Raw genomic sequence first — 24,170 nt, 5'->3', positions numbered from 1 at the left:
AGTTCAGTTGCTCAGTCGTGTCCGACTCTCTGCGACCCCATGAATCACAGCACGCCAGGCCCCCCTGTCCATCACCAACTCCCGGAGTTCACTCAAACTCATGTCCATAGAGTCGGTGATGCCATATCACAGTATTTATCAAGCAACACAGGAAATTAGAACAATTACTGTCCATTCTCTAATCCTCCTTGGCTCAATGATCTAGATATTTTAGGAGTCAGTCCTTCTTTTCTTTCCTTCCACTTATTGAACACATATATTTGAATGAGGGAATCTTCCGATCTCTTCCATTTGTATCTGCTAGAGTTCTTTTTCGGAGAAAGCAATGGCAAGCCACTCCAGTACTCTTGCCTAGAAAATCCCATGGATGGAGGAGCCTGGTAGGTTGCAGTCCATGGGGTCGCTAAGGGTCGGACACAACTGAGCGACTTCACTTTCACTTTTCACTTTCACACATTGGAGAAGGAAATGGCAACCCACTCCAGTGTTCTTGCCTGGAGAATCCCAGGGACAGGAGAGCCTGGTGGGCTTCCGTCTATGGGGTCACACAGAGTCGGACACGACTGAAGTGACTTAGCAGCAGCAGCAGAGTTCTTTTTAATCAATAACCAAGTCAGCTTTTTAAAATCAATAACCAAGCAAGCTTCTTATCCTCTCTGTGAACAAGGTAATAATCAACCTGACAACTAATTTCTCATGGGCTGACTTACTCAAACAAGCTATTACCCTGGCAAAAAAATAAAAATTGCCCTCATTTTCTGTTGTTTCCAGGTAAACGGTTATCTGCAACTGGTCTTTCCATTAGAAAAATACTGCAGAGTGTAAAATGCAGGAGGGAACCAAACTCAAGGAAAGCAGAAATTCAAGAGCAATCAGTCCAAAACCATGCAAGCAAATGGCCTCTGCGCCCTGGTACTCTGCATGCTGAACATTTCTCTGAACGCGTCTCGAGTAGTCACAAACATGACATCAACAGAAACGACCTCCCAACCTTTGCCAGTTCTCAATCCCTGTACTTTTCCCAGTTGTGGCTGCCTAAGACCTGGAGGAGGTGGCGTGTGAGATGCTGCCTGGATGGGTATTTGCTCTAACCAGCTACAAAAGCCGACGCCATGTCCAGCCTGAGCGAGGACTCCACGATGGCACCTGGGCCACCAAGACAGGGCGAGCCCTTGGGTACCAGGGAGGCCGGGGAGGAGGACACCGAGCTGCCTGAGCATCAGTTCTGGCCTGGAGAGGCTTTGGGAGAAACCACAGGGTCTGAGCCAGGCATTACAGGCAGGAAACCTGTGAGAGGCAAACATCAGAGGTAAAGGCCCTCCAAGCAGGAGCCATCAGGTGAGGAAAAGTGGGAAGATGGGAAAACGAAAGATGGGGTGGGGAACAGTCAGACTGAGGTCGAGCAAGAAGTTATGGGGCGAAGCCACAGAAATCGGGGACTAGCAGAAGCCTGACCCAACACTGCTGGGTTTGAAAGCCATACAGAGGGGCCTGCACATGCTTGCGTCTGGAGTCCCTTAAGGCCATGGCCAAGCTGAGTGAGGGTCCAAACGTCATTGGTCTAACCCTGTGGGTGCCAACGAGAACACACATCAAACTCAGTGAACAAGTTAAGTGTCAGGCTCTTTACTCTCAATCGCAACTAAAGTGAAAACACCACAAGTCCTCTGTAACTCTTAAATCCTCATCCACAGATCAGATTCATTCTAAACCAGTCGATCAAACAAAAGAATGATCAGGCATTCTTTGGTAAGCAAGATAACTTTTGTAGGAAAACCTAAGAGAGACACAAATCAATACCAAAAAATTTTTAAAAAGCATCAGCACCCTTTTTAATATTACAGTAAGAACAGGAATAGATTTATGTTCCAAAATCCAGAATCAGTCAGGCTGGGAACTACTCAATATCCTGACGCAAAGGGGTTTCTTTCAACTAAAAAATAGAGGTAGTTTTCAGTGTCAGGCTAGTCAATCAGTGCATTAATCTTCAAGGCAAAGCGTCAGCCATGGGGAGGCTGCAGGAGACTCCAGTCCACAGAGAGAGGGTGGAAGTGGGACGAAGCACCTGCCGGTATCGGGGAGGGAAACCCCAAGGGCTCTGAACCCTGGAGATGAACCAGAGCAGAAGCAACAGACCGGGAGCTGGGCCAACCAGGACTCCAGGGGGTTCCGCCTGGTAGCAGCTATGGGAATATGGACAAATCATTTTAACTCTCTAAGCTTAGAAATGACAATACTTGCTTCCCAGAATTACTGTAAGAATGAAGTGAGGTGACACACGTGCCCAACAAGTGAGAGCAACTCAAGATGTACGCTCCACCCTGATGTCCTGGGTACGGGCCCCTCAGTGGAGTGCTCCCTGGACCAGGTGAATAAGACGGGCACTGCGGGCTGTACTACAAAACCTGCTTGAAATAGGGACTGTTTTTAGCCTAAAATACATCCCGTGGCCAACGTCAGGCTACCATGTCCTCACCTGACTATGAACCTCGACCTAACCCCTGAGGCTGGCTGCCACCATCTTCCCTCCCCATCAATTTTCAGTATCCCAACCACTTCCTTTCTTGCCTTTCGCTACTGAATTCAAATGAGGAGCTGGCAGGCTTCCACAGTGCGCTCCACCACCACCCCCACCAACTCTCCCTGGCTGAGGGTGTGCCTGCCTGTGTAAGCCAGCCCAGCAGGAAAGGTTGTGTGTGCAGACTGCCGCGTGTTCCCCGGCTGTGGACTTACTGGCTGACTTTATGGTATAGCTTGGCGATGCCCTGGTGGGTCCAATCCTTCCCCAAGGTGGGCAAAATGTGCCCAAGAGTATCTGATCTGAATAAAGACAGAGAATAGAAAAATTAAACAACAAGGGCACTGCATGAACAGCAAGTTCCTACTGTCTAGCACAGGGAATAATAGTCGATATCCTGTGACAAACCACAGTGGAAGAGAATATGAAAAATACATACAACTGAATCACTTTGCTATACAGAAGAAATCAACACAACACTATAAATCAACTACACGTCAATAAAATCTTTTTTTAAAAAAATAAAAAGGGGGGCATCACTAAAGGAAAAAAAAGTTCACTCTGATTCATTGCACCAGAGAAGCCTCATTAAAAATGCAAGTGAGATACACGACTTGCTCTCTGGACAGAAACCCTGAGACTGAGCAACGATGTCAGGGAGCCGCTGCCCCAGAGGGAAGAGATCCCCAAGCCCCACTGCAGCTGTTTAATTCAAGGAGCCCCAGAAACTGAACTACATGAGCCCTGAGAAGCCCCAGCAAGAGGAGCCAACGCACGTCCAGGCCCAGGGCCCACAGCCCCAGAGCAGCTGGACTCACCGAGTGATGGTCCCATCGATGTCAGAGATGACGACCTTATCGTCCCAGTTCCACAAGTAGATGGTGCCCTCGCAGCGGCACGTGCCCTGGTACTGCGTGGTGACGCTGAACACCACGTCGTTGGGGCCGTTCTTCAACTTCAGGCTTTTCTGAAAGACAGGAGCTCTGTGTCCACTGGAGGGTGAGGCCCAGGGGGACACGTGGTTTCTATTCCACGAGAAACCAGATCTGGACTTTTTTTTTAATCACTACCCCAGGCCACCGTACCATTCTATCCCTGTCTTGCTCTCGATGAGGATGGTTCTTTCCAGAACTTGGGCAACCTGAACCCCGGCCCTCCTCACAGGACCATGTGTAGGGCAGGTGTAACACATCCCTCAGGGGCAGATGACAGGCACTGGGGCTCACTACAGGAAATCACAACGCCAGACTGGGATGTACTTCGTTGGCCACGGCTGAGCATAAAGGGTCATGACCAGCGAAACGAGTCTAAGCCAAGTGCGGATCTATGCTCCCCACACCAGTCATGAGTATGGATGGTGACGCACACAGACGGGAAGAAAGCAGTCTCAGTTATCAAGCACATCTGTGTCCAGAAGCACAGAGGCTGGGTTCCAGGAAATCACTCCAGCTCCTAAAAGCAGAAGCCCCTTTTGGGGGTTCTCAGTCTCTGCACCGGGGCCCTCAGGTGCCAGCCAGCTGGCGGCCAGAGTCCAGGTCGACCGCAGCACTGCTGGACGGGGCCCCTGCCACCCAGCTGCTGCACTTGGACCGCGGGCCACAGGGGTCTGGCCTGTCCCTTCTCTCTTCCCAAAAACATCATCATGGCTAGGCCCGGCCGCCACCAACTCTTGGAACAGCTGAACGGAGACACCCGCTCACTGTCTGCTCGTGGGAAACAGGGGCCAGGCCTGACTCATCCTGCTGGTACAGAAAGGACGCCGTGGTCAGGATGGCCCCCTGCTGCTGGTAGCTCTCGGAACCCATCACGAGTGCTCTGGCTTCCCCCGATTCAGGAGAGCCAGCTGACTAACAAACATCTCCGGGAAAGCGGAAACAGCCCAGTGACGTGTCCTCTATCAGTCATTTATACCTCGAGACAAACACCCTCAGGCCGCCCTCCTCCAACACTTGAGGCCAGGGAGCCTCCAGGGCAGACACAGGGGAGCGCGGCTGGACAGGAGCCGGCCTGGACAGGAGGCACCGAAATGGGGGGGATGTGAGACCAAGGAGGAGGGCAGCGGGTACTGGGACAGAGAAGGTGCTCGGGGCTGACTCGGGGTGGGGGGAACCCAGTCCATGGAACTCCACCCAGCACGGGCGGCAGGAGCCGGGCCAGAACCCACACGGCGGAGGGAAGAAAGGGCCCTCACCAGCTGCTCTGACGTGAGGCGCAGGGTCTTCTTGTAGCTGACGCTGGACAACAGGGGGAGGTGGCTTGTGCTGGACGGCTTGGCGGCCGCGTGCTCCTCGTCACTAGAGGATGACTCATGCTTTATTCTGAAACACACAGTGATGTAACTGCCAATTAGGAAGTCCATCTGGGCAGCCATTAAACATGCATTAGGCCGGAATCGATGACAGAGTGCTGTCCCTGGGGTGGTCACTTAGCAGATGCCGTCACTAATCCCATTCATGAGGCTCCTGCATTATTCACCCGGGGCCGCCACTCCTCATTCAGGTGCCTGCTTGCTGACATCATCACTTTATTTTAAACCGAGAGGCTCCCCCCGTCCTCCCTGCAGCCTCGGAGGGTGCCCGTGTTCTCTCTTTCCCCATCCCAGGCTGCTGGCCAGGCCAGTCACAAGTAGCCCAAATATTTCCTACTCCGTTCCCTCCAAACACACAATTCCAAATAACGAGGTCACTCTAAGGACTTACAAACAGGTGCCAGGGAAGCCAAGGAAGACCCCCCCACCCTCCTTCAGAACCCCTCAGCAGGCTGCCCCTGGACCACAAGCCACACCTCACTCGCCTGCACAGAAGTCAGGCTCCGGACCTCTCCACATGGGGGGTGGGGGTGAGAAGGACCTGGGAGGTGCAGGTGGGGAGCAGGCTCATTTTCTTCAAATAACCTGTATAAAGCCTGTCAGCAAATAACTGCTCCCTGGATTCGAATCCTGCTATGGCACCGTACCCAATCTATAGATCTGCTTCCCACGACCATCTTCTTTAAAATGCCTTAACACCATACAAAGTGCTTCCTAAACGTCTATCAGGCTAAAGGGTGACGGCTGAGTGATCTGGAACAAACCGGTCCCGAGGCCCCGGGTGTGCATCTCCCCATAAAGCCTTCTGCTCAGCACATCCCTTTACACAAGACTCCAGCTTCTCCTGGTGTCTCAGAGGGCTCCCGTCTTCTCCTCAGCGCCCTGGGCTTCCCCCTTGCCTCCCCACCCTTTCTATCAGAAAATGGTTGGGTGTTTCCTCTGCAGCTCGTTGCTTTCTTCCCCCCATGTGTTCATTCCAGAAGCAGTTCCTATAACCCAACACCGCCCTGAACTACAGAGATGCGAGGGAAGGCCCATTACCATGCTTCTGTGTTGTTTCTCCCAGCTCTTTCCCCTTCAGAATGAGCTGCCCCTCCCCAGGGCCCTGCTCTCAGCCCTACAAGGGGTGACCCCCAGTGGGCAGGGGACTGGTGGACTGGAGCTCAGGCCACCAATGCTTCTAGGCACCGTGCCAGGCGTGCAAGTGAAAGTGGAAGTGTTAGTCACCCAGTCGTGTCCTATTCTTTGTGACCCTGTGGACTGTAGCCCGCCAGGGTCCCTTCTGTCCACGGGATTCTCCAGGCAAGAATACTGGAGTGGGTTGCCATGCCCTCCTCCAGGGCATCTTCCCGACCCAGGGATCAAAGTGCCAGGCGTGGATGATACAGCAAACAGCCTGGCCCTGGCTCCCTGAGGCTTTTTGTCTGAATAATGACAACAGAGCAGGACAAGGGCTGCCTTAGGAGGTCAGAGGGTGTCCTGGGAGAGGCTGGACCAGAAGCACCAAGGCAGAGAACATCAGGGTTTTGGCTGGACTGGAGGCCCCGGACCTGTGTGGATCAACCGCAGCTGAAGTCCCAGACTTGGCCATCATGGGGTCGCAGCCATGGTGAATGAGGGTGGGGACAGATGGCTATGTCCACAGAGACAGAGCACGCAGGCTAGAGCCCTGACTGGTCCGTGGCAGGGCTAAGCCGCATGTAGACAAATCAATGTCCATGACACTGAGGACGGGTTCCAGGTAGAGTGGAGACCTGGGAAGCCCAGGTGTGAACCCCAGGAACTTCAGGCTGTGTTTTCCTGCTCAGACTATTTTCTCTCTGGCTTGATTTCCTCATCTTAAAGCAAAGGGAAGCAAACAGCATCCCACGCAGCAAGAGATCCCGGGAGCCAGCAGATAACAGACAGACAGACAGACACGCATCCCAGGAAAAGCCTCACAACCACAGAATTCCTCCCCGGGCTTCAGTGGCTTATCTGTAAAATGACACAAAAGCCCCTGTCCATCCCAACCCTTGCCGATCCTAAGAGCAATGCTGACCCTTCTGAACAAACAACCTAGAGGTTTCAGACAGGCAGGTACACGTGGTCCTGGAGCCAAAGCAGCCTAACCAGAGCCAGGGTGGGAACTTAGGACAGGCAGTTACAGGCCCCTTGTTGAATCAGGAAATGTTTACGTTCCATGCAGACAGTTTGGAGGGAAATGAGATCTAAATGTGAACCGAAGCTTGCAGTGACTACAGATTGACGTGAGCCGCTGCTGGCGATGTGCAAGCCAGGCGGGTTAGCTCTCAGCTCCATCTGCCGCTTTAAGACAAAACCCCAAACCCCTCGATCGGTGCTGCAGCAAGCCTCGTTTGAGGGAGCATAGGAAGGAAAACACAGAGACAGAAACTGAGACAGGAGCCGTACATCTGAGCTGGCAGTGCCAGCTGGGGGCAAGGTCGCGTCATGGACCTGGCCGCCCCCGCCCCTACTCTTGCAATGGTCCTTAATGTCACTGGCTTTGCGGCGTCTGCAAGGAGAGACAGGACGAAAAAACAAAAGGGCTCATCTCACTCAAGTATCCGTGTTCCACAGAGGAGCTGTGAACAACATTGAAGTTCGCACTTGTCAGTGTACAATTTCCGATGGTATTTTAATGACTTGCATGGTGACAAGCTGTTTGCTCAATTATGAGACTTCAAGGACTGTTCTGTCAATCACAAGTCTGTCAATTAGGAGAGCACTCCAACACTTTTTCTCCCAGGCAATTGCATGAATCTAATTAACAGATGAGGATGCCAGTAAAAATGAAAAGATGCATACTGCTCAGGAGAACTTCGTAGGAAAACTTTTCAAAATCTCAACTCCTTTTCGCCAAGAGTCAGTTCTTCATTTCTCAGGTTTTGTAAAGAAGCGTACGTAGCATGACTAACTCAGAGTGGTCAATAGTCTATTTCTATCTATCTGGGCAAAGCATTAGTGTCAACACTTGGATAGGATCGCATCAGTTCAGTTCAGTCGCTCAGTCGTGTCAGACTCCTGGCAACCCCATGGACTGCAGCACACCAGGCTGCCCTGTCCATCGCCAACTCCCAGAGCTTGCTCAAACTCATGTCCATCGAGTCAGTGATACCATCTAACCATCTCATCCTCTGTTGTCCCCTTCTCCTCCCACCTTCAATCTTTCCCAGCATCAGGATCTTTTCCAGTGAGTCAGTTCTTTGCATCAGGTGGCCAAAGTAGATCGTATCAGATACTAAGAAAATCCGAAACACTTTAGACAAACTGTCAGCCAATCTTCCAACTGGGGAAGAGCAGCAGAAATGACCTGCTGCTCGGCCCACCCTCGGCCCACTCCACGGCCTCCGGGAGCCACCACACTGCTGCTGGAAGGAAGAATACAGACCCTATACCAGCCGCTGTTGTGTTCTGTCCCTTCTTTTAAATCTCTCTGAGCCCCTGGCCTGCCATTTCCAGGTCTCAGACTGGCATATCGCAGGCTAGACTTGGCGGACATCCTGCGTTTGGCCCGTACTGTGCAGTATAATTTTAAAACACTTGCAACTGCATGGTTAGGATGAGCCACCCTCCTGACGCAGGCACAGCCCACGTGGCCCTGTTGGGTTTTACACTCTGGACCTCCTTTCCCATGAAGCTGTGAGCTCAGATTTGATGAGCCAACTTGTGTGGTGTGTATGTCAGTCTTCTGCCCATTTCCAAGACGATGGAAGAAACACTGAGGGGCTGATGATTTGCCAGAGATTAGAGAGAAAGTCCTGGCTTGTGCTGCCTCTTATGCTTGGAAACTACTGTGGGACAGAAAACCCACTGACTTCCTACCTGGTTACCGCCTTACCTGCTCAGGACTGTACACTCTTAGCCCGAGCTCCATCTTGAACACACCTGCCCTCTCCCTTCCAAACTCACTCAAGGTACACTCAAAGTTCCAGGTCAGGGGACTTCCCTGGTGGCCCCGTGGCTAAACTCCGTGCTCTCAATGCAGGGGGCCAGTGTTTAATCCCTGATCAGGGAACTAGATCCCACATGCCGCAACTAAGAGTTCACATGGCACAATTAAAAAAAAGATCCCGCATGCCAAAAATGAAGACCAAAATTCGGCATGCTGCAACCAAGACCCAGCGCAGCAAAATAAATAAATTTTTTTTTTTTAATTCCGGGTCAGGAAAAAGAAATCAGACTATCTCCTTCGTGACACCTACATGCGTTTCTAGTTCCAACAATGAATTCTAGAAATGACATCGTTTCAGATACAGAGCTATGGCCAGGAAGCCAAGGACTGGACAGCTAAGCCTGCCTTCCCTAGGAAACAATAGATTGGGAAAATCTCACTGGCTAGTAACAGTACACTTAAGGCATCCGTTCCATTCTGTTCCATCGCTCAGTCATGTCCAACTCTTTGCGACCCCGTGGACTGTAGCCTACCAGGCTTCTCCGTCCATGGGATTCTCCAGGCAAGAATACTGGAGTGGGTTACCAGTTCCTTCTCCAGGGCATCTTCCCGACCCAGGGATCGAACCCGGGTCTCCCGCATTGGAGGCAGATGCTTTAACCTCTGAGCCACCAGGGAAGCCCAAACTGCCTACCCTGAATCAGGCACTGGCTTGGCCTCCAAGGTATAAAAGGATGGAGGTAGGCAGCTTGCCTTCCATGAATATGTCAGAATTTTCTGCCTGTAAATAAGAAATGCAATCCTGGTTCTCTTAAGCACATGAACACTATAAGGGCAAGGTCATCTGTAGAGTTATTATATCAGATCATTCAATGCTGATATAATAACACCATCAAATTAGTGGCTGATGGCACTGCCCTCAGAGGAGTTACCCTCAAATCCCATAGCATCAAAACAAAAACACCTAACAAGCAGGTTACCCTGAAGATAAAACAATACTAATGTGGATAAGTATTATCAAATTTTAATGTCTCCTAGGCCAAGTTAATATGAATCCCTGTCAATACTTAACATAATAAGTCCTGGTTAGTGATTAAACCAGAGAGAAAGGCAAGCTCCTGCAAAAGGGTCACTTGTTTTCACATCATCCCCATATCACCCATATCATTATTTATCACCACAGCCCGTTATTACCTTCTGAAGACTGAGGGCTGTCATGTTCCAAGACCATGAGGAATGCTCTTGTGACATTATCTCATTTACTTTGGAAGGTCAGTATCTATGGAGTGCTTCCATTTGATTCATGAGAAGATCAATTTCAGTAAATTACTCCAGGTCATTAAGTAAATGACAGAGCACCAGGTCTGCAACCAAAATCGGTCTAGATTCAAGGCCCGAGCTAATGTGGTGAACCCTATCAGCGTCTATGAGGCATGTGCCTTGACTTTGGACACAGACATGGGCTACAACACCCCAGGATGACTGGCACTGTACCTGGTGGCCATGCCCAGCTGTGACGGCTGCTCCCCGGTACTGTGGCTCTTCCCCGCCAGGCACTGCTCTGGCTTACTTTCCTGGAGAAGAAGACGACAAAGAATCATGGACATAGCAAAGGGAAACCATCTGCGTGACAGCAGGTGTTCCCTGAGGGGCTCCCTGAAGTCCAGGGCAGGGCCTCAATGCCTTCCCCAATGGCACACCCCACCTCCAGGGATGGAGGGTCCTAGTTATTCCTTTGCTTAGCCGTCGTCTACAATCGAGCTGAGAAACATTTTTGACAAAAATAAGTCTGTTTTCCATAAGCGTTTGTGGCGCCAAACCAATGCTCCATAATCACAGCAGCTTATGCAAATGCTTTATCAAGGGCTGCTTGGATACGCGGGGGCTTTCAAAATATTTTCTTCTAATTGCTGATAGAAATGCCTGAAAATATTTTCACACCATATTTTGCTTGAGAGAAACATGGACGCATTCTCTTTCTCAATCCCACGTGCTCTTAATAGAAGATGCTCCCTTAATGTACTGCCAGCGCTTTGGAATACTGAGAGCTCTGGGCCAGTCCCACTTCTCTGGCTTAAAAAGCTCAGGCAAGTCATGGAATGTTTTAGTTTCCTTTTCCCACCAGCAAAGCAAGTGTGATAACATGCAGCTCCTAACAGTGTCGGGAGGACCACAGAGATGCTACACATAAACCCAGAGCCTGGCCTACAGCAGGCAGGGGAGGGGGAAGACATCCACCTGCCAGCAGACATCGCAGGAAGTCGTCACAGGCCAGACGGACATGTCAAGGGACAAAGGTCTTACAATCACATCTCCTTATCTATGGTCATTTGGTCTGGAGGAAGGTTTAATGTTGATAAAGAAAATGAGTGATAAAAACAATATAACAGGGTGACTAGCCTAACACATGATGGGTCCAAGCTATTTTCAAAAATTCTTTAGCTTTCTATAAGCATGCAGATAAATGATGTGAAAAAAGGCCCAGCAATGTTTAATCTATCTATTGAGGCAGGAAACTTAGCCACCGCTATTAACAATTCTTTATTAGACTTGTTCAGAAATACATGTCTATGTGAAATGTGTTTTGTGTTTTTAAGAGATATTTCATAACTCTTCCTCATTTCATGCTGGCATTCCCCTCAATTCCAACTAATGAGACTCTAGATACTCTGGGGGAAAAAAAAAAAACAGGTCCCTAAAATTGTCTAAATTCTAGAATGTTCTATTCTTTAGTAAAGGAATCAGAAAGACCTTTTCCACTTTAAGTCTCCTAAAGTAAAGTGAATGCTAGCTATAACGTGTTTATACACTCTTGAAGGAAATGAGACGGTCAGAAAAGCTCAGGGATGCTAACAGAAAACGCCCCAAAACAGTGTTATCTTGGTAAAAACACTCCCAACAGACTCTTTCCTTTGAACTAATGAAATAAACAAACTGAGCATCTGAGCTTTTTTTTTTTTCACTCTTGTAACAACCAACTCAGCTATTGTCCTCAGGGTTTTTTCTCACTATATTCCAAGTATGATCAGCATTCCCTCTAATATCTGCCAAAGCCCTGCTCTGGGTCCAGTTTGGGCCCTAGGGAGACCACAGGGATCAAAACCATACGTGGTCTCTGTTTTCATGGAGTTTAGGGTCTGGAGGCGGAGAAGGCAATGGCAAGCCACTCCAGTACTATTGCCTAGAAAATCCCATGGATGGAGGAGCCTGGTAGACTGCAGTCCGTGGGGTCGCTAAGGGTCGGACACGACTGAGCGACTTCACTTTCACTTTTCACTTTCCACTTTCACACATTGGAGAAGGAAATGGCAACCCACTCCAGTGTTCTTGCCTGGAGAATCCCAGGGACGGGGGAGCCTGGTGGGCTTCCGTCTATGGGGTCACACAGAGTTGGACACGACTGAAGTGACTTAGCAGCAGCAGCAGCAGCAGGGTCTGGAGGAGAAGGGAGGGTTAATCAAACAGTCACACTAATCAGTGTGTAATTATAAATGCTGGCAAAATTTGTGAAGGAAAAGTTCACAGGCAGGGCCATGAGGGCAGAGAACAGCCGACCAGACCAGCCTGCCAAGAAAGGGCCATTTAAGATGCTCAGTAACTAAGTGAAAGGGATGAGGGGGGCCCAGAGAAAGTAACACAGGCAGGGGCCCTGGGGTGGAAGCGACGCCACAGCAGAGGGCGGGGGAGACGGCAGAGGATGAGACCCTACAGGGAATCAGGGGCCAGGACACACAAGGCCTGTGGACCATGGTAAGGATTTTGGTCTTTAAGAATCTGGGAATCCACTGAATGCTTTTAAGAAGGGAGTAACATAAATTGGACTATTACCCTAAACAGACCAAGGCAACTACAGAGAATGAGGAAGAAGAGAAGGCAGGAGTGGATACAACTGGACCATTCGCAAGAAATCCAAGGAAAAAGATGGCAGCCTAGATTTTGGGGGGTGAAGATGGAGAGAAATGGAAAATTGGAGCAACATACTGGACAGTAAACTGAAAGGAAGGGTGAGGGAAAAAGGAAGCATTAGTTTATGATGGACAGTGGTATCACTTTCTGAATATGGTCCAGCAAAGGAAGAACTCTCGAAAAAACCATCAATTTGATTTCAGAAATGACGAGTTTGAAGAGCTGAAGCATCCACCTGGAGACATTAACCTAGCTGGGTACTAGATAAATGAATGTGAATTATAAAATATCTCCTTGGTTAATAAAAATGGAGCTGTTGTACAGGCGTGAGTGACATTGCCTGGGGAATAACAGGAAGTCTTTGAAGAAGAGAGGTTCCTAAGACAACCCTGTAACAGCAGTACTGTTAGTAGCTCAGTTGCATCTGACTCTGTGCGACCCCATGGACTGCAGCCCGCCAGGCTCCTCTGTCCGTGGAATTCTCCAGGCAAGAATACTGGAGTGGGCTGCCATGCCCTCCTCTAGGGGATCTTTCCAACCCAGGGATCAAACCTGGGTCTCTCGCATTGCAGGCAGATTCATTCCTGTCTGAGCCACCACCAGGGAAGCCTGAGGACCCACCTGCACAGCGGCTGAGCCAGAGGACAAACAGCCCCTGGGGCAGGCGGGGAGCGGGGGAGCAGGTGGACACACTGACATGGAAGACAAGAAAGAAAGTGCTTCCAGAAATAGGCTGAGAGGCTGGCAAAGGTCTGAAGAAAAGTATAAGCATTTATAAAAACAGAAACCGAAGTCATGTATATTTTAGACATGCTATTGACAAGAAATGACTAACAGGAATCAGTCTACGCTATAAGTCTGCCTTGCTAAGGAAGATATTTTACTTAAAAAAAAAAAAAAAAACAGGTTAAATCTCTTTTTCCTATAGATGAAAAAACGTTCCAGAGCGGGTGTGACCTGACCACACTCTCCAAGCTGAGAGGTAACAGAGCCAGGAGGTGAGGCCATCTCTGCCCACCCATCCAGGTCCTTCTCCAGCTCCCCTTGTTCTGTGCTGCCTTCACCTCCGTGGTGGCAGAGCTGGCTCCTGGCTCAGTGTGACGACGTTGCTCACTGACACACGAGCCCTTGCTGAGCCAGGCAGAAACACTTGTGTTTTCCAGGCTTACCTCTTTGATTGTGGTGTTTCTTCCCCTCCATGAAAACCACCATCTTCCTCCCTTTCTGGGCATCTTATCCCTCATGATAGACTCCACCGTGGCCTGTTTTAAATGGATGGTAACATAAATAATGGAACCAAAAAAAGATCAACTTAGCACATTCAAACCAAAAGACACGCACATGCAAATTAAAGTAAGATTTTAAAAAAAAAAGAAAGAAAAAAACAAAGAAAAATCAGAGAAAACACGACATACTATTTGTGGATCAAAAATTTTCGAGAAGCAAAACCTAATGGCATCCAAAATTACATTAAGGTAACTTAGGCATGAAGACTTAAGAAGATGTTAAAGGAATAAACAAACAACAAATAAAATACAACACAACAACAACAGAAAAAGAAAGCATTGAAAATCATTAGTGATTAGTCAGCAAGTTTTCAAATTAAAGTGGTTTACTGATTAAGATACTGTTATTCTCAAGAAGATGATTATAAAATGAAAAATGAAATGATTAATATGAGGTACAAGGTAAACAGTTTTAAACAAAAAGTAAAATGCGTGGGATCTTTTTAGTAGATGTAAATTTCCAAATTTGGGCAAACTGAATATTCACAGATGCATTTGACTTAAAAGCTCAAGAATCAAAAAGAAAATCCATACTCTTGTCCAAAATAAATGCAAGTTGAATAGGAGATTAAATATTAATCAGCAATATTCTTTGTAAATCAGTTGTACTTCAATAAATTTAAGAAAATAATAATTTTCTACAAATTTTAAAGAACAAAATAGTCATCTTGAGGCTAATTCAAGTACCAAAGTAAATATTATCTAATTTCCCTTCTTTGGTTTATAGAACTCTCAGGCACTAATACCTCAGCTAGTAATGAGAGAATTGTCTTTCAACCAAACAAGTTGCATGTAAGTGGAAAGATAAATAATTCACATATTTAGCCTGAAGTGTGCTTCTTTTTATCATTTAAGAATCCCTACCTGACACAAAAGAAAACCTGAATACAGTGAACAGGCCCATCACACCCCCCGATTAATGAATAGGACAATTCATAAAGATGTCGATTACCCTACTTCTCCTATTTCTATTTCATCCATATATTAAACAAAACTCCAATTTAAAAAATAAAAACAGGATTATTTTCAAACCTAGACAAACTGGTTGTAAAGTTCATTTATAAAACAAACAGAAATGGCCAAGAAAACTGAAAATAAGTAGGCGTAAGCCTGGCATGTGTGTGTGCTACACCACTTCAGAGTACTGCAGTGGGTTGCCATGCCCTCCCTCCAGGAGATCTTCCCAATCCAGGGGTTAAGCCCATGTCTCTTATATTTCCTGCATTGGCAGGTGGGTTCTTTACCACTAGTGCCACCTGGGAAGCTCAGACATAAGCCTTACTAGGTATTAAAATATATTTAAAACTTACAGTAATTAAAAGAATGCAGTCTTGGGACATAATTTAACATATTATTAGAACAGAAGACAAAGTCCAGAAATAAACCTAAATTCACGGGGGAATGTAATATAAAGTTGTCATTGCATATCAATGGGTAGACAGTTATATAATGAAAGGTATGGAGATAATTAGGGAGCCACCCATGACCCTCTCAGCTGACTCCCTGGGTGAACTACCCGCTTTGTTTCTCACCATCACAGCCAAAACTCTGCTCAAGAATCAGACCGCACTATGCTCCATGAAGGCAGGTTCAATTCTGGGGGAGAAACTTAGATTGTTCTGCACCACTCATGGCCATTCCATTGTGTTGCCAACGACTGGCTTAGAGGTGATCATGTGACCAAATTGTGGCCAATTAACTGTGAGAAGCCTGTCTCCATCCTTCCTATTTTGGACACTTGTATGAGGAGCTGTTGGATAAAACAGTCATCTTGGGATCATAAAGGGGAAGCCAGGAAAATCAGAGAAGATCATCTAGCTTCATCCAGCCTGAAACTACCAAACTCTAAGATTCTTATTATGTCAAATAAATCCCTGCTATTCCAATCACTTGTAGTCATTCTGTTTCCTGAAACCAAAGCATTCTGATTTAATAACCAGCTGGAAAAGAAAAACAAAAGCACTGATTTCATTTCTGATACCTCAACTCATGACTTTCAAAATAAAATCAAGATGGATCAAAGATTTAAGAAAGTGCTGGAAGAAAAGACAGGGCATAGTTTCATAAGTTTTGGAAATGGGAGGCAGGGCCATTCCAAGTGTGATACAAAACCTAGCAGCCTCAAAAGATAAGACTGATGAATTCTCCACATAAAAATAATTTCTGTTATTCAATAAACACCAAAAACAGAGTCCAAAAAGCTACCGACAACCTGTACAATATTTAGGCTGCCTACCACAAAGACTAATTTAAGTTCAGGAGTCATGTGTCTTTCTTTTTCTGTGAACTATATAGCCTTTATCAGTAAATTTCTATTGCACTGGTCTTCCTTCTTTCTTACTGATTTGTAAGAACTGAGACACATAAGATAAAAACTTGTCCTGGGCCACACACACTGTACAGAACCTGCTAAGGACAAAACAGAACCCACTCTGGAACATAGGCCCTCAGCTCAGTCCACAAAGAATACTCACAGATAAAGCTCCACGAAAGATGCAGTCTCAATCCCAAAGCGTGCGCGCACACACACACACACACACAAAGTCACAAAGGAGAGAACGTGAGCTAAACAAAGTCAAAATAGACCTGCACGACCCTCAGGTATGAGAACTACCTGACAGGCCACAACATCCACGGCAGCACAAAGCCTTTGCCAAGCATGTGAAGGATGCAAGTGTGAGATGCGGGCTCTGCAGCCTAAAGAACGGAGCATCTGGAACAAAGTCCCATGCCAGAAAGCGATCAAGTCCAGGCGAGGCCTAGGGAACCGGCAGCGGGAGGACACGGGCACGGCGCGCTGCTGCAGTGCATCTGCCTGTCACCCTGACTCTTTTCTGCGGCTGCTCACCTGCTCTCAGGTGCAGCCAGGAGCTGCCCAGGACCTGCACTTGCTCCTCCTTGGCCAATCGGCCTCTAGCCTGCTTCCTGGCTGGGCCAGGCCTGATGTGAGTGTGGGCACCTGGTGTCTGGTATAGTACTACCCTGTTCCCCTCCTTCCTCCTTCTCCCCTCATCACCCTCGGGCTCAGCATCCACCTGCTTTGCCCCCATCTGTGTCCCTGGCACGGCAGGTGCGGGGACAGGAATCCAGGAGAGGCAGGACTCGGTCTGGCACTGCCTCCACTGGGAACTTTTGCTTTGTTGAGAGAAGGAACAAGGACATTCAAAGTGCAAGGGAGACCCCTGCAGTTTACACCCGTGAACTTCCAACCAGCACAGTGTAATTAACCTCATGGTCTCTAAAGAAAATGAAAGAAAGTGAAGTTGCTCAGTTGCGTCCGACTCTTTGTTACCCCATGGACTGTGGCCTACAAGGCTCCTCCGTTCATAGGATTTTCCAGGCAAGAGTACTGGAGTCAGTTGCCATTTCCTTCTCCAGGCGATCTTCCCGACCCAGGGATCGAACCCGGGTCTCCCGCATTGTAGACAGACACTTTACCATCTGAGCCACCAGGGAAGTCCAAAATAAAAGCTAAATTCCAATCCCCCAGATTCAGCGAACCATCATTTTCATGTCCCTTTTTCTTTCTCATGGTAAAGCTCACCTTTGGCAATGGTTTCTGGAAGGCCTGCATGGCTAGGAGCAGAGGCGCTGCTGTCGTCCAGTTATAGTATCTGACACGAAACAATGAAAAGCAGTCAGAAGACCAAGGCTCAGACTGAAACTCTAATGTCCCGAGAAGCGGTCATGTGAGGCTCTAGACGTCCAGAGGGTCCTTAAAGAGCCCAGTACTGTGGTCAACACCCCAGGTCAGCCGCCACATGCCCCACCTTTGCAGAAGCCCTTCCTCCAGCCAAACCCCCAGCAACCATTGTGGTAACAGGACAAACAACATGGCAGGTGAGCCAGCGGCCACCTGAGAGCAGCCCACGCCCCGCTGGACATCAAGCCACTGATGTGCTGGAGCATTTCTTGCCCACACTTCAAGGAAAAGGAAACGACGACCCTCAGCTAACATGTAAACATCTATGGCTTCCTCTACTGGAGAAAAGTTAGCCAACAGCCTGTAAAAACATGTGCACATCCCTTGACCCCAGACAACAAAGCTTTCAAGGGGTGGGTGCACAGTCTATCGTGTGATAGAGTCCAGGGCTGTGACGTGACATGTACCATTGTAAAATCTGGTGCTGAATGCAAGCCCCACAGGATCCAGTTACATCAACGTTCTAACCATATAAGTGATGCAGCATTTTGCCAATAGTAAAGAGACAGTAACAGATTTTTAACAAAGACTTAAGTTTATACATTTCTAAGGGCTACTGTCCAGGTCTCTATAGCTGAGAAGCTGAAGCTGAACGGGTATCACACGACGGCTGAAATGACTTTCAGGAGGAACTTACTTATTTCCAATCTTCACCACGAGATTGGGGTCATCAATGAGGGCAGGGTTGTCCGCAAACTGTTGATATGACACGGCCTGTTCCAAAAACGCGTCTGTGAAGGCAAACGGAGGGGGGAAATACAAAGAAGATTTAGTATAAACACCAGGCCTGTTTTCACTCCCTCACAAGCATCTTCTGAGAGTTTATGCCATCCAGCTAAGCAGACAATCCTGTCAAATCTCTTGTCAACAGCCCTTCAGTTAGTTTTGGGGACTGTATCTGTGCAGAAATGAAGGGAGATGGGGGCAGTCAGAGGATGGGGGACAAGTGCACCCTTAATCACGGCACATGTGTTTACACGGGAGCGGGGATGTGGGAAACACCATAAACACAGGCTCCTACAGAAGCAGATGACTAGAGCTCACGGTATGGTCACCCGGGTCTGAGTCACAGTCACTGGTGTGACCTTCAACACCCACCTCCTCACCAGCGGTCATGAGGAGGGACAAAGTCACGAATGAAAGCTCAGTGACCTGCCTAAAGCAGGTGGGGACACCTAGGGCCACCTGGTCCAGGGGTCATCAGCTGCAATGGCTGACTGCACTCTCTCTCAGGGCCACCTCACCATGTAAATAGCACAAGACCCTGGGAAACTAGGGATACAAATAGGGTGGGGGCTATGATTTAACTCAGATCACCTAAGCCAACCCTGAGACACCCTTCTGACAGCCAGGAAGGGTCCAGGGCTCGCTCAGACACCCCTCCCTCCTCCAGCGTTTCTGCACACTTGCCACGCACTCTTTTCCCAGTGTTGACGTTGCCACCACCCCCCGGACCCACCCCACTGCAGGACGGGCACAAGCTGTACTCAAACACAAGACCCCAGAGGCCTTGTGGTCGCCTGGGGCCGTGTGTGTGTGCGCCCTGCAGAACACTGCAGTCAGCCAGCAGCCGCCGCCGAGCAGCTTCGTTTGGGCCCTGAGCTGCAGTGAGTCCCGCGCGCCCCCTCGTGAGCCCGGGGCTGGGCCGCTCCAGCCGGCGGCCACCAGGGGGCGCTGCCGGCTCAGAGACGGCGGCGGCCCGCGGTACCTTTGGTGATCTCCCGGTTGTCGCTGAGGCCCCCGCACAGGGAGATGGCGATGGACGGCAGGTCCCGCAGGCCGTCCGACGTGCTCTCCACGCCGCTGTCGACGCCAGAGCTGCCCACGGACTGCGGGGACTGGTTGGCGGAGCGGGCTCCGCTGTCGCTGGCGGGTTTCGTGAGCCCGGAAGGGTCTCCGCTGGAAGGAGAGGGGTGGGAGGAGCTGTGGGGAGGACGTCCCGAGCCCGGGGGGCCGGGGGTGTCTCACTCAGCTGTCAGGCGACCCCAGCAGTTACAGGGACGAACGGCGGCATCCCAGGAGACCCTCACCAAGACGCAGAGACAGGCACAGAGCTACATGAATGACCTTAGCCGGGAAAACAACCATTTTAACCTCTACGCCTCCCTGCGTTTTTCTCCCAAATGCACTGGAATTGACGGAAGCGAGAGCATGCCATCCCAAGGGGCCACCGTCCTGTCATGCCCTCTGCGGAGCCAGGCCTCCCCACAAATGATGGGAACCCCAGACGGCGGGCCCCCGAGGCTCCAGGGGACTTGCCCTGGGGAGGGGCAGGGCTGTGCATAGCTGATCTGAGATGAGGATTACTGACCGCTGCAACATCGCCTTGGTATACCTGGGGAGATGGCCTCAAGCCTGTGTCCCCGGCTCAAAAGCCATCCCAGGAGGGGTGGACAGCCAGGCCCTCACGTCTACACAGGGTCCATGCTTTGACCGGTTGCTCCTCACGGTAAAACATGAGACTCCTGCAGCCTTTTCTCACTCACTTTCTAATCAAATATAAGGAAAAAGCGACTCCCAGGTTAACATATACAAAACGATAGGAAGCATAAAAAGGGCTCTTACTTTTTGGGGAAATACAGGGCAGCGACTTCGGGATCCATGTCTGTGAGGTCATCTAAGTAGACGCCGTCAGCCCCCAGGTGTCGGCTTCGTTTGTCTGAAAGGGCACACAGGTCGGGTCAGAGCACCGTTCTTCAGATGCAACCTCACAGACTTCCGAGCCTCTCTAGAAAGAGCACTTGAGCACCACGTGCGGATCTGCTCAGAAGGGTCCACTGAGTGAGCCAGGTAGCTTCCGTGAGCCTCAGCTCCCCAGCACTCAACGCTGACACAGTGATGACTATTTCCATTATTATCGGTATTGGTTTTGTTACTATTATCACTAAACTGAGCACTTCCCCATCAGTACTCTGAAGCCTCCTGAATGGTACAGGGCAAAGAATCACATCATCGGTTCATACCGACTAGAACCAACGCGCACAAAGCCATGCAGCTAACAGATGGGGCTTCATGTCATTGGTCTGGACAGGCAGCCAGCTGGGCATTTGACTACATGTATGGAGCCCCCACCATGTGCCAACCACTATACGAAACACCAAGGAAACAGGTAAAAAGACAGAAATATTCTTGACCTCACAGAGCACATATGTTGTAGTACGGAAGTCAGGCAAAAACACAAACAAGTAATCACTTGAAACAGTGACACACAGTATGCAGAAATTAACACAGGGCAAAGCACTAGCGGGAAACCAGGGGCAAGGAAAGCGGGGTGCAGACTAGCTTCATCATCTGTGTCTGGTGCAGTCCCCGCATGGGGGACCCCAGCACCCCTGACCTGTACAGTGGGGGGCGGCGGGGGTGGATCACTGCACCATCCCCGAGGCCTCCTTCAGGTGAGATTTTCCACAACTCAATGACGAGAAAACACATATTCAGCAAAAGGGCACGGACTGAACAGGAGAGACGTCCTGTCTCCCCTCTGAAGAATCCTGAACTTTGAGGGGGAAAAGGCTGTGGTGGGCAGAGCCCCCAGTGCACAGGAAGGCGTTGGGAAGCGTCGGCTTTCTCACCCTTTTTCCTGGAAGGTGAGTCCGTCTTGCTCGCAGCTACTGGGGCAGTGTTGGCAGAAGGGGCTTTGGGCTCCTCGATCGTGGGTATAGGGGGCGCCGCTGCTCCCAAGGCCTCGACATCGTCTTCGTTCACAAACTGCATCTCTGTCTGTGGCTTGTTCTGCTCCAGCAGTGGCTGCACCGGAGATGCCCTGACCAGTGTCGGCGACTGGTCACTAAACCCATCTGAAGATTCACTGTGGATGGCTTGAAAGTGCATTTTATCACAGATTTTCCTGCTGTTCAACGGGCTGGACTCTTTCATCTTGTGTGGCGAGGACTGGATCAAAGGGACAGGAAGGCAAGGAGAGAGAGAAGGTCAGAGAAGAGTCGAGTCAACCAAAGGGCCCCTGGGCAGGCACAACTGTACGGGACACAGTGAAGCCGTGGCGGGTGGGAGGGGGTGGTGCACCTGGTGATTCCCGTACCTGCCGAAAGGTCTGGAAACCAAGGATAGTGTTTCCAAAGCAAATGAACTTTCATACGAAACATTAAGTGCCAAATGGGAGTGAGTGAGCAAGTGAGTGAATGACCACCCATCTAACACAAATGTCCAGCAGGAGAAAGGGGCACGGATTCACACCACAGGGCGATCAAGGTGCTGAGAGGAAGTGAATTATGACACATGGTAACAGGATGAGCCTCGCAAAACTAAACTCTGCTGTTAAAGTCAAGATTGGGTTTATCATTATTGGGGTGGGAGGAGTCAGAACAGTAATTGCAAAGGGTCGGGGGGCTTCCAAGTTCTGATTCAGTCCTGGTCTGGGTGCAGGTCACGTGGACACACTCACCTGTGTGAAGTGTGTGAAGATGTTTCAATCTTGGCACTCAGGATCTGAGTGTTTCTCTGCATGTGTGTTACAGTTCAATGAAGTACACCCCCAAAACGTGAGTGAACAAGGGCACATTTGGTGGCTGGTTCCCATGACTGGGAAACGGGCATTTCTGACACTAACTCTCCAAGGAATTTCCAGTTATAGAAAAGATTTATCCAAAGAGAAATCAAAACGCAGCTTGTGGGCTGGAAAGCGGGGTGCGGGTATGCATTTCTGCATCTGATCCTACAGCTTCGAGCACAGGGGAAAGCAATGCAACAGTGGATCTGTGGTCGGAACTGTTTTGCCAAAAGTGATGGGTTTGCACATTTGTGCCGTTTCTCCGCAACAGATGACATGCATTTGTAAAGATGGCTGGCTGGGTCAGCACGACCGCTTATAGGCAGAGAAATCAGCATTTTCCATGAAAGCTAAATATAACCTAGAAAGGGAATGAACCCACAGCTTCAGCCTCAACGGACCTACTCTCCAAAGAGCTGTCTCTTTGAGTCATCACAGAAATGCCTTCAGTCTTCACTCGCTCACTCATGTATTTATTCACATCACCAAGATTTACTGGGGATACAAGAGGCGGTAGCCTCTTCTAAGGGTCTTACAGTATTTAAAAATACCCAGCTTGAAATACCATAATATAGTTCGAGATTCTTCTAACAAATTGGAATATGAAATAAAATTTCTTGAAAGAAAAGATTGTGACCATTTCATGTCTTCAGAAACTACCTTTGATGGATGGCAGAAATGAGGAAGGAAAAAAAAAACCTACCTTTGTGGCTTGGGGCAGTTCTCCCCAGAGCCAGAGCATTTCTAGATTATTCTTCTGCATTGTCCTATCCGCAGATTTGCTGACCAGTTCTGAATCGCTTTTAGGTGTTGAGGGTCGGGAAACTGAAGGACTTAAGGAAACACAAACGGAAGATTGAAGTGGGAAGAGAAACTTTGGGAATGTTTTTGTGCCCAGCATTGTCTGGTTCAGAGAACCTAGAAAACAGACCCAACACACCACTGCCTTGCGACCATAGCGTGTGACTGTCCTCTCTGTGACCACCAGGGGTGGACAGAACACGCACCCGGGAGAAGGCACTCCCCATTTGAGTAACCTTGTCCCAGCCTGCTGCCAAATTCCAAGTAAAGATGAGAACTAGCATTTAAAAGGGGGAAATGGGAAAAAAGCAATGAAATGGAAAAGGGAAGGAAAAAAACTGCTGCCATCTTTGCAGGCCTCACTCTGACCTCAATGCTCCTGCAAGCCCAATTTCCAAACCAAAATCCTCAACTCTCACACAGCTGCAAATAGGTCCGGGCCATCTCGGACATGCACCCATCACATCCTATATTGAAGATATTTATACATCTGCACCAGCTTTGAAAACAAGGAAATGGATCATCTGTCAACTTTACCATAAATGCTGGATGCCACCAGTAACTCACTAACATGCAGGGCTCTCTGAGCTGAGATTCTGCAAAATATTTCATCTTCAAGAAATACTTCCCAGATTCCTATTTGCTGAGACTTCCTACAACAGCACAGCACGAGGCTTAATTCTCAAACGAGCTTTTAAGTGGCTGTGACTTGCATTCGGGTCTCCACATTTTCTATATTTTTCTCTCCTGAGACCCGAGCTGTTTTACTTCTGTCTAACCACAGAAACCATTGATTTAGGCACAAAATTCTTGGAGCCTTCTAAACAACATATGGATGAGAAAAAAAGACCCACTTGATTATTTCAGTCTTTGATCTCCTATACCCTTTCCTTTCAGACAACAGTTTTAAAGACGTGAGAAAGCAAGCCCTGCAATTCTCCTTTTCCGCCTTCTCTCACACCTCACACCGGCTCTGTCAAGCGCCTCACATCATGTGCTTGGTCTCACGTGTCTGCCTGAGTCAGACATCAGCTCCAAGAGGACAGAACTTGCCTGTCGGGACAAGGCGAGATCATAGATGACCCACAGCTTGTCTCAAGACAAATGGGGACCCTTAATGGCTAAACTGACGCTGGCTGTCTTTAGTCCAGCCTTTCAGACAAACAGATTCAATGCTTCTCTCCATCATTTCACACAGAAGTAGACACGGGCTGGTCCCTCCTCCCTTGGCATCTGCTGCCCTCCA

The 24,170-nt window shown here is 49.0% G+C and overlaps 1 protein-coding gene across 4 annotated transcripts in view; it reads right to left on the bottom strand.

The window, feature by feature from the left end:
• LPIN1 (lipin 1) overlaps positions 1–24,170 on the bottom strand; it is a 127,244-nt gene that overhangs the window by 14,256 nt on the left and 88,818 nt on the right. For 3 of the 4 annotated variants that reach the window (XM_055399102.2, XM_055399103.2, XM_088841196.1), the window contains 11 exons: positions 22,827–22,956; positions 21,189–21,507; positions 20,182–20,275; positions 19,325–19,515; positions 18,254–18,347; positions 17,458–17,527; positions 13,797–13,889; positions 10,216–10,295; positions 4,710–4,836; positions 3,337–3,485; positions 2,734–2,820 (listed from right to left, as the gene is read on the bottom strand). In XM_055399102.2, the coding sequence (XP_055255077.2) occupies positions 2,734–2,820; positions 3,337–3,485; positions 4,710–4,836; positions 10,216–10,295; positions 13,797–13,889; positions 17,458–17,527; positions 18,254–18,347; positions 19,325–19,515; positions 20,182–20,275; positions 21,189–21,507; positions 22,827–22,956 (1,434 nt within the window). Of the gene's footprint in view, positions 1–2,733; positions 2,821–3,336; positions 3,486–4,709; positions 4,837–10,215; positions 10,296–13,796; positions 13,890–14,042; positions 14,121–17,457; positions 17,528–18,253; positions 18,348–19,324; positions 19,516–20,181; positions 20,276–21,188; positions 21,508–22,826; positions 22,957–24,170 lie in introns of all 4 variants that reach the window. The other variant, XM_088841197.1, reaches the window with a different exon arrangement.

This window comes from Moschus berezovskii, chromosome 11, assembly GCF_049115385.1.
Source record: "Moschus berezovskii isolate FMDL1 chromosome 11, NW_MosBer_1.0, whole genome shotgun sequence".
NCBI classification, from domain to species: domain Eukaryota; kingdom Metazoa; phylum Chordata; class Mammalia; order Artiodactyla; family Moschidae; genus Moschus; species Moschus berezovskii.
Note: the sequence above shows the minus strand (reverse complement) of the source record. Positions and strands in the feature narration are given on the sequence as shown.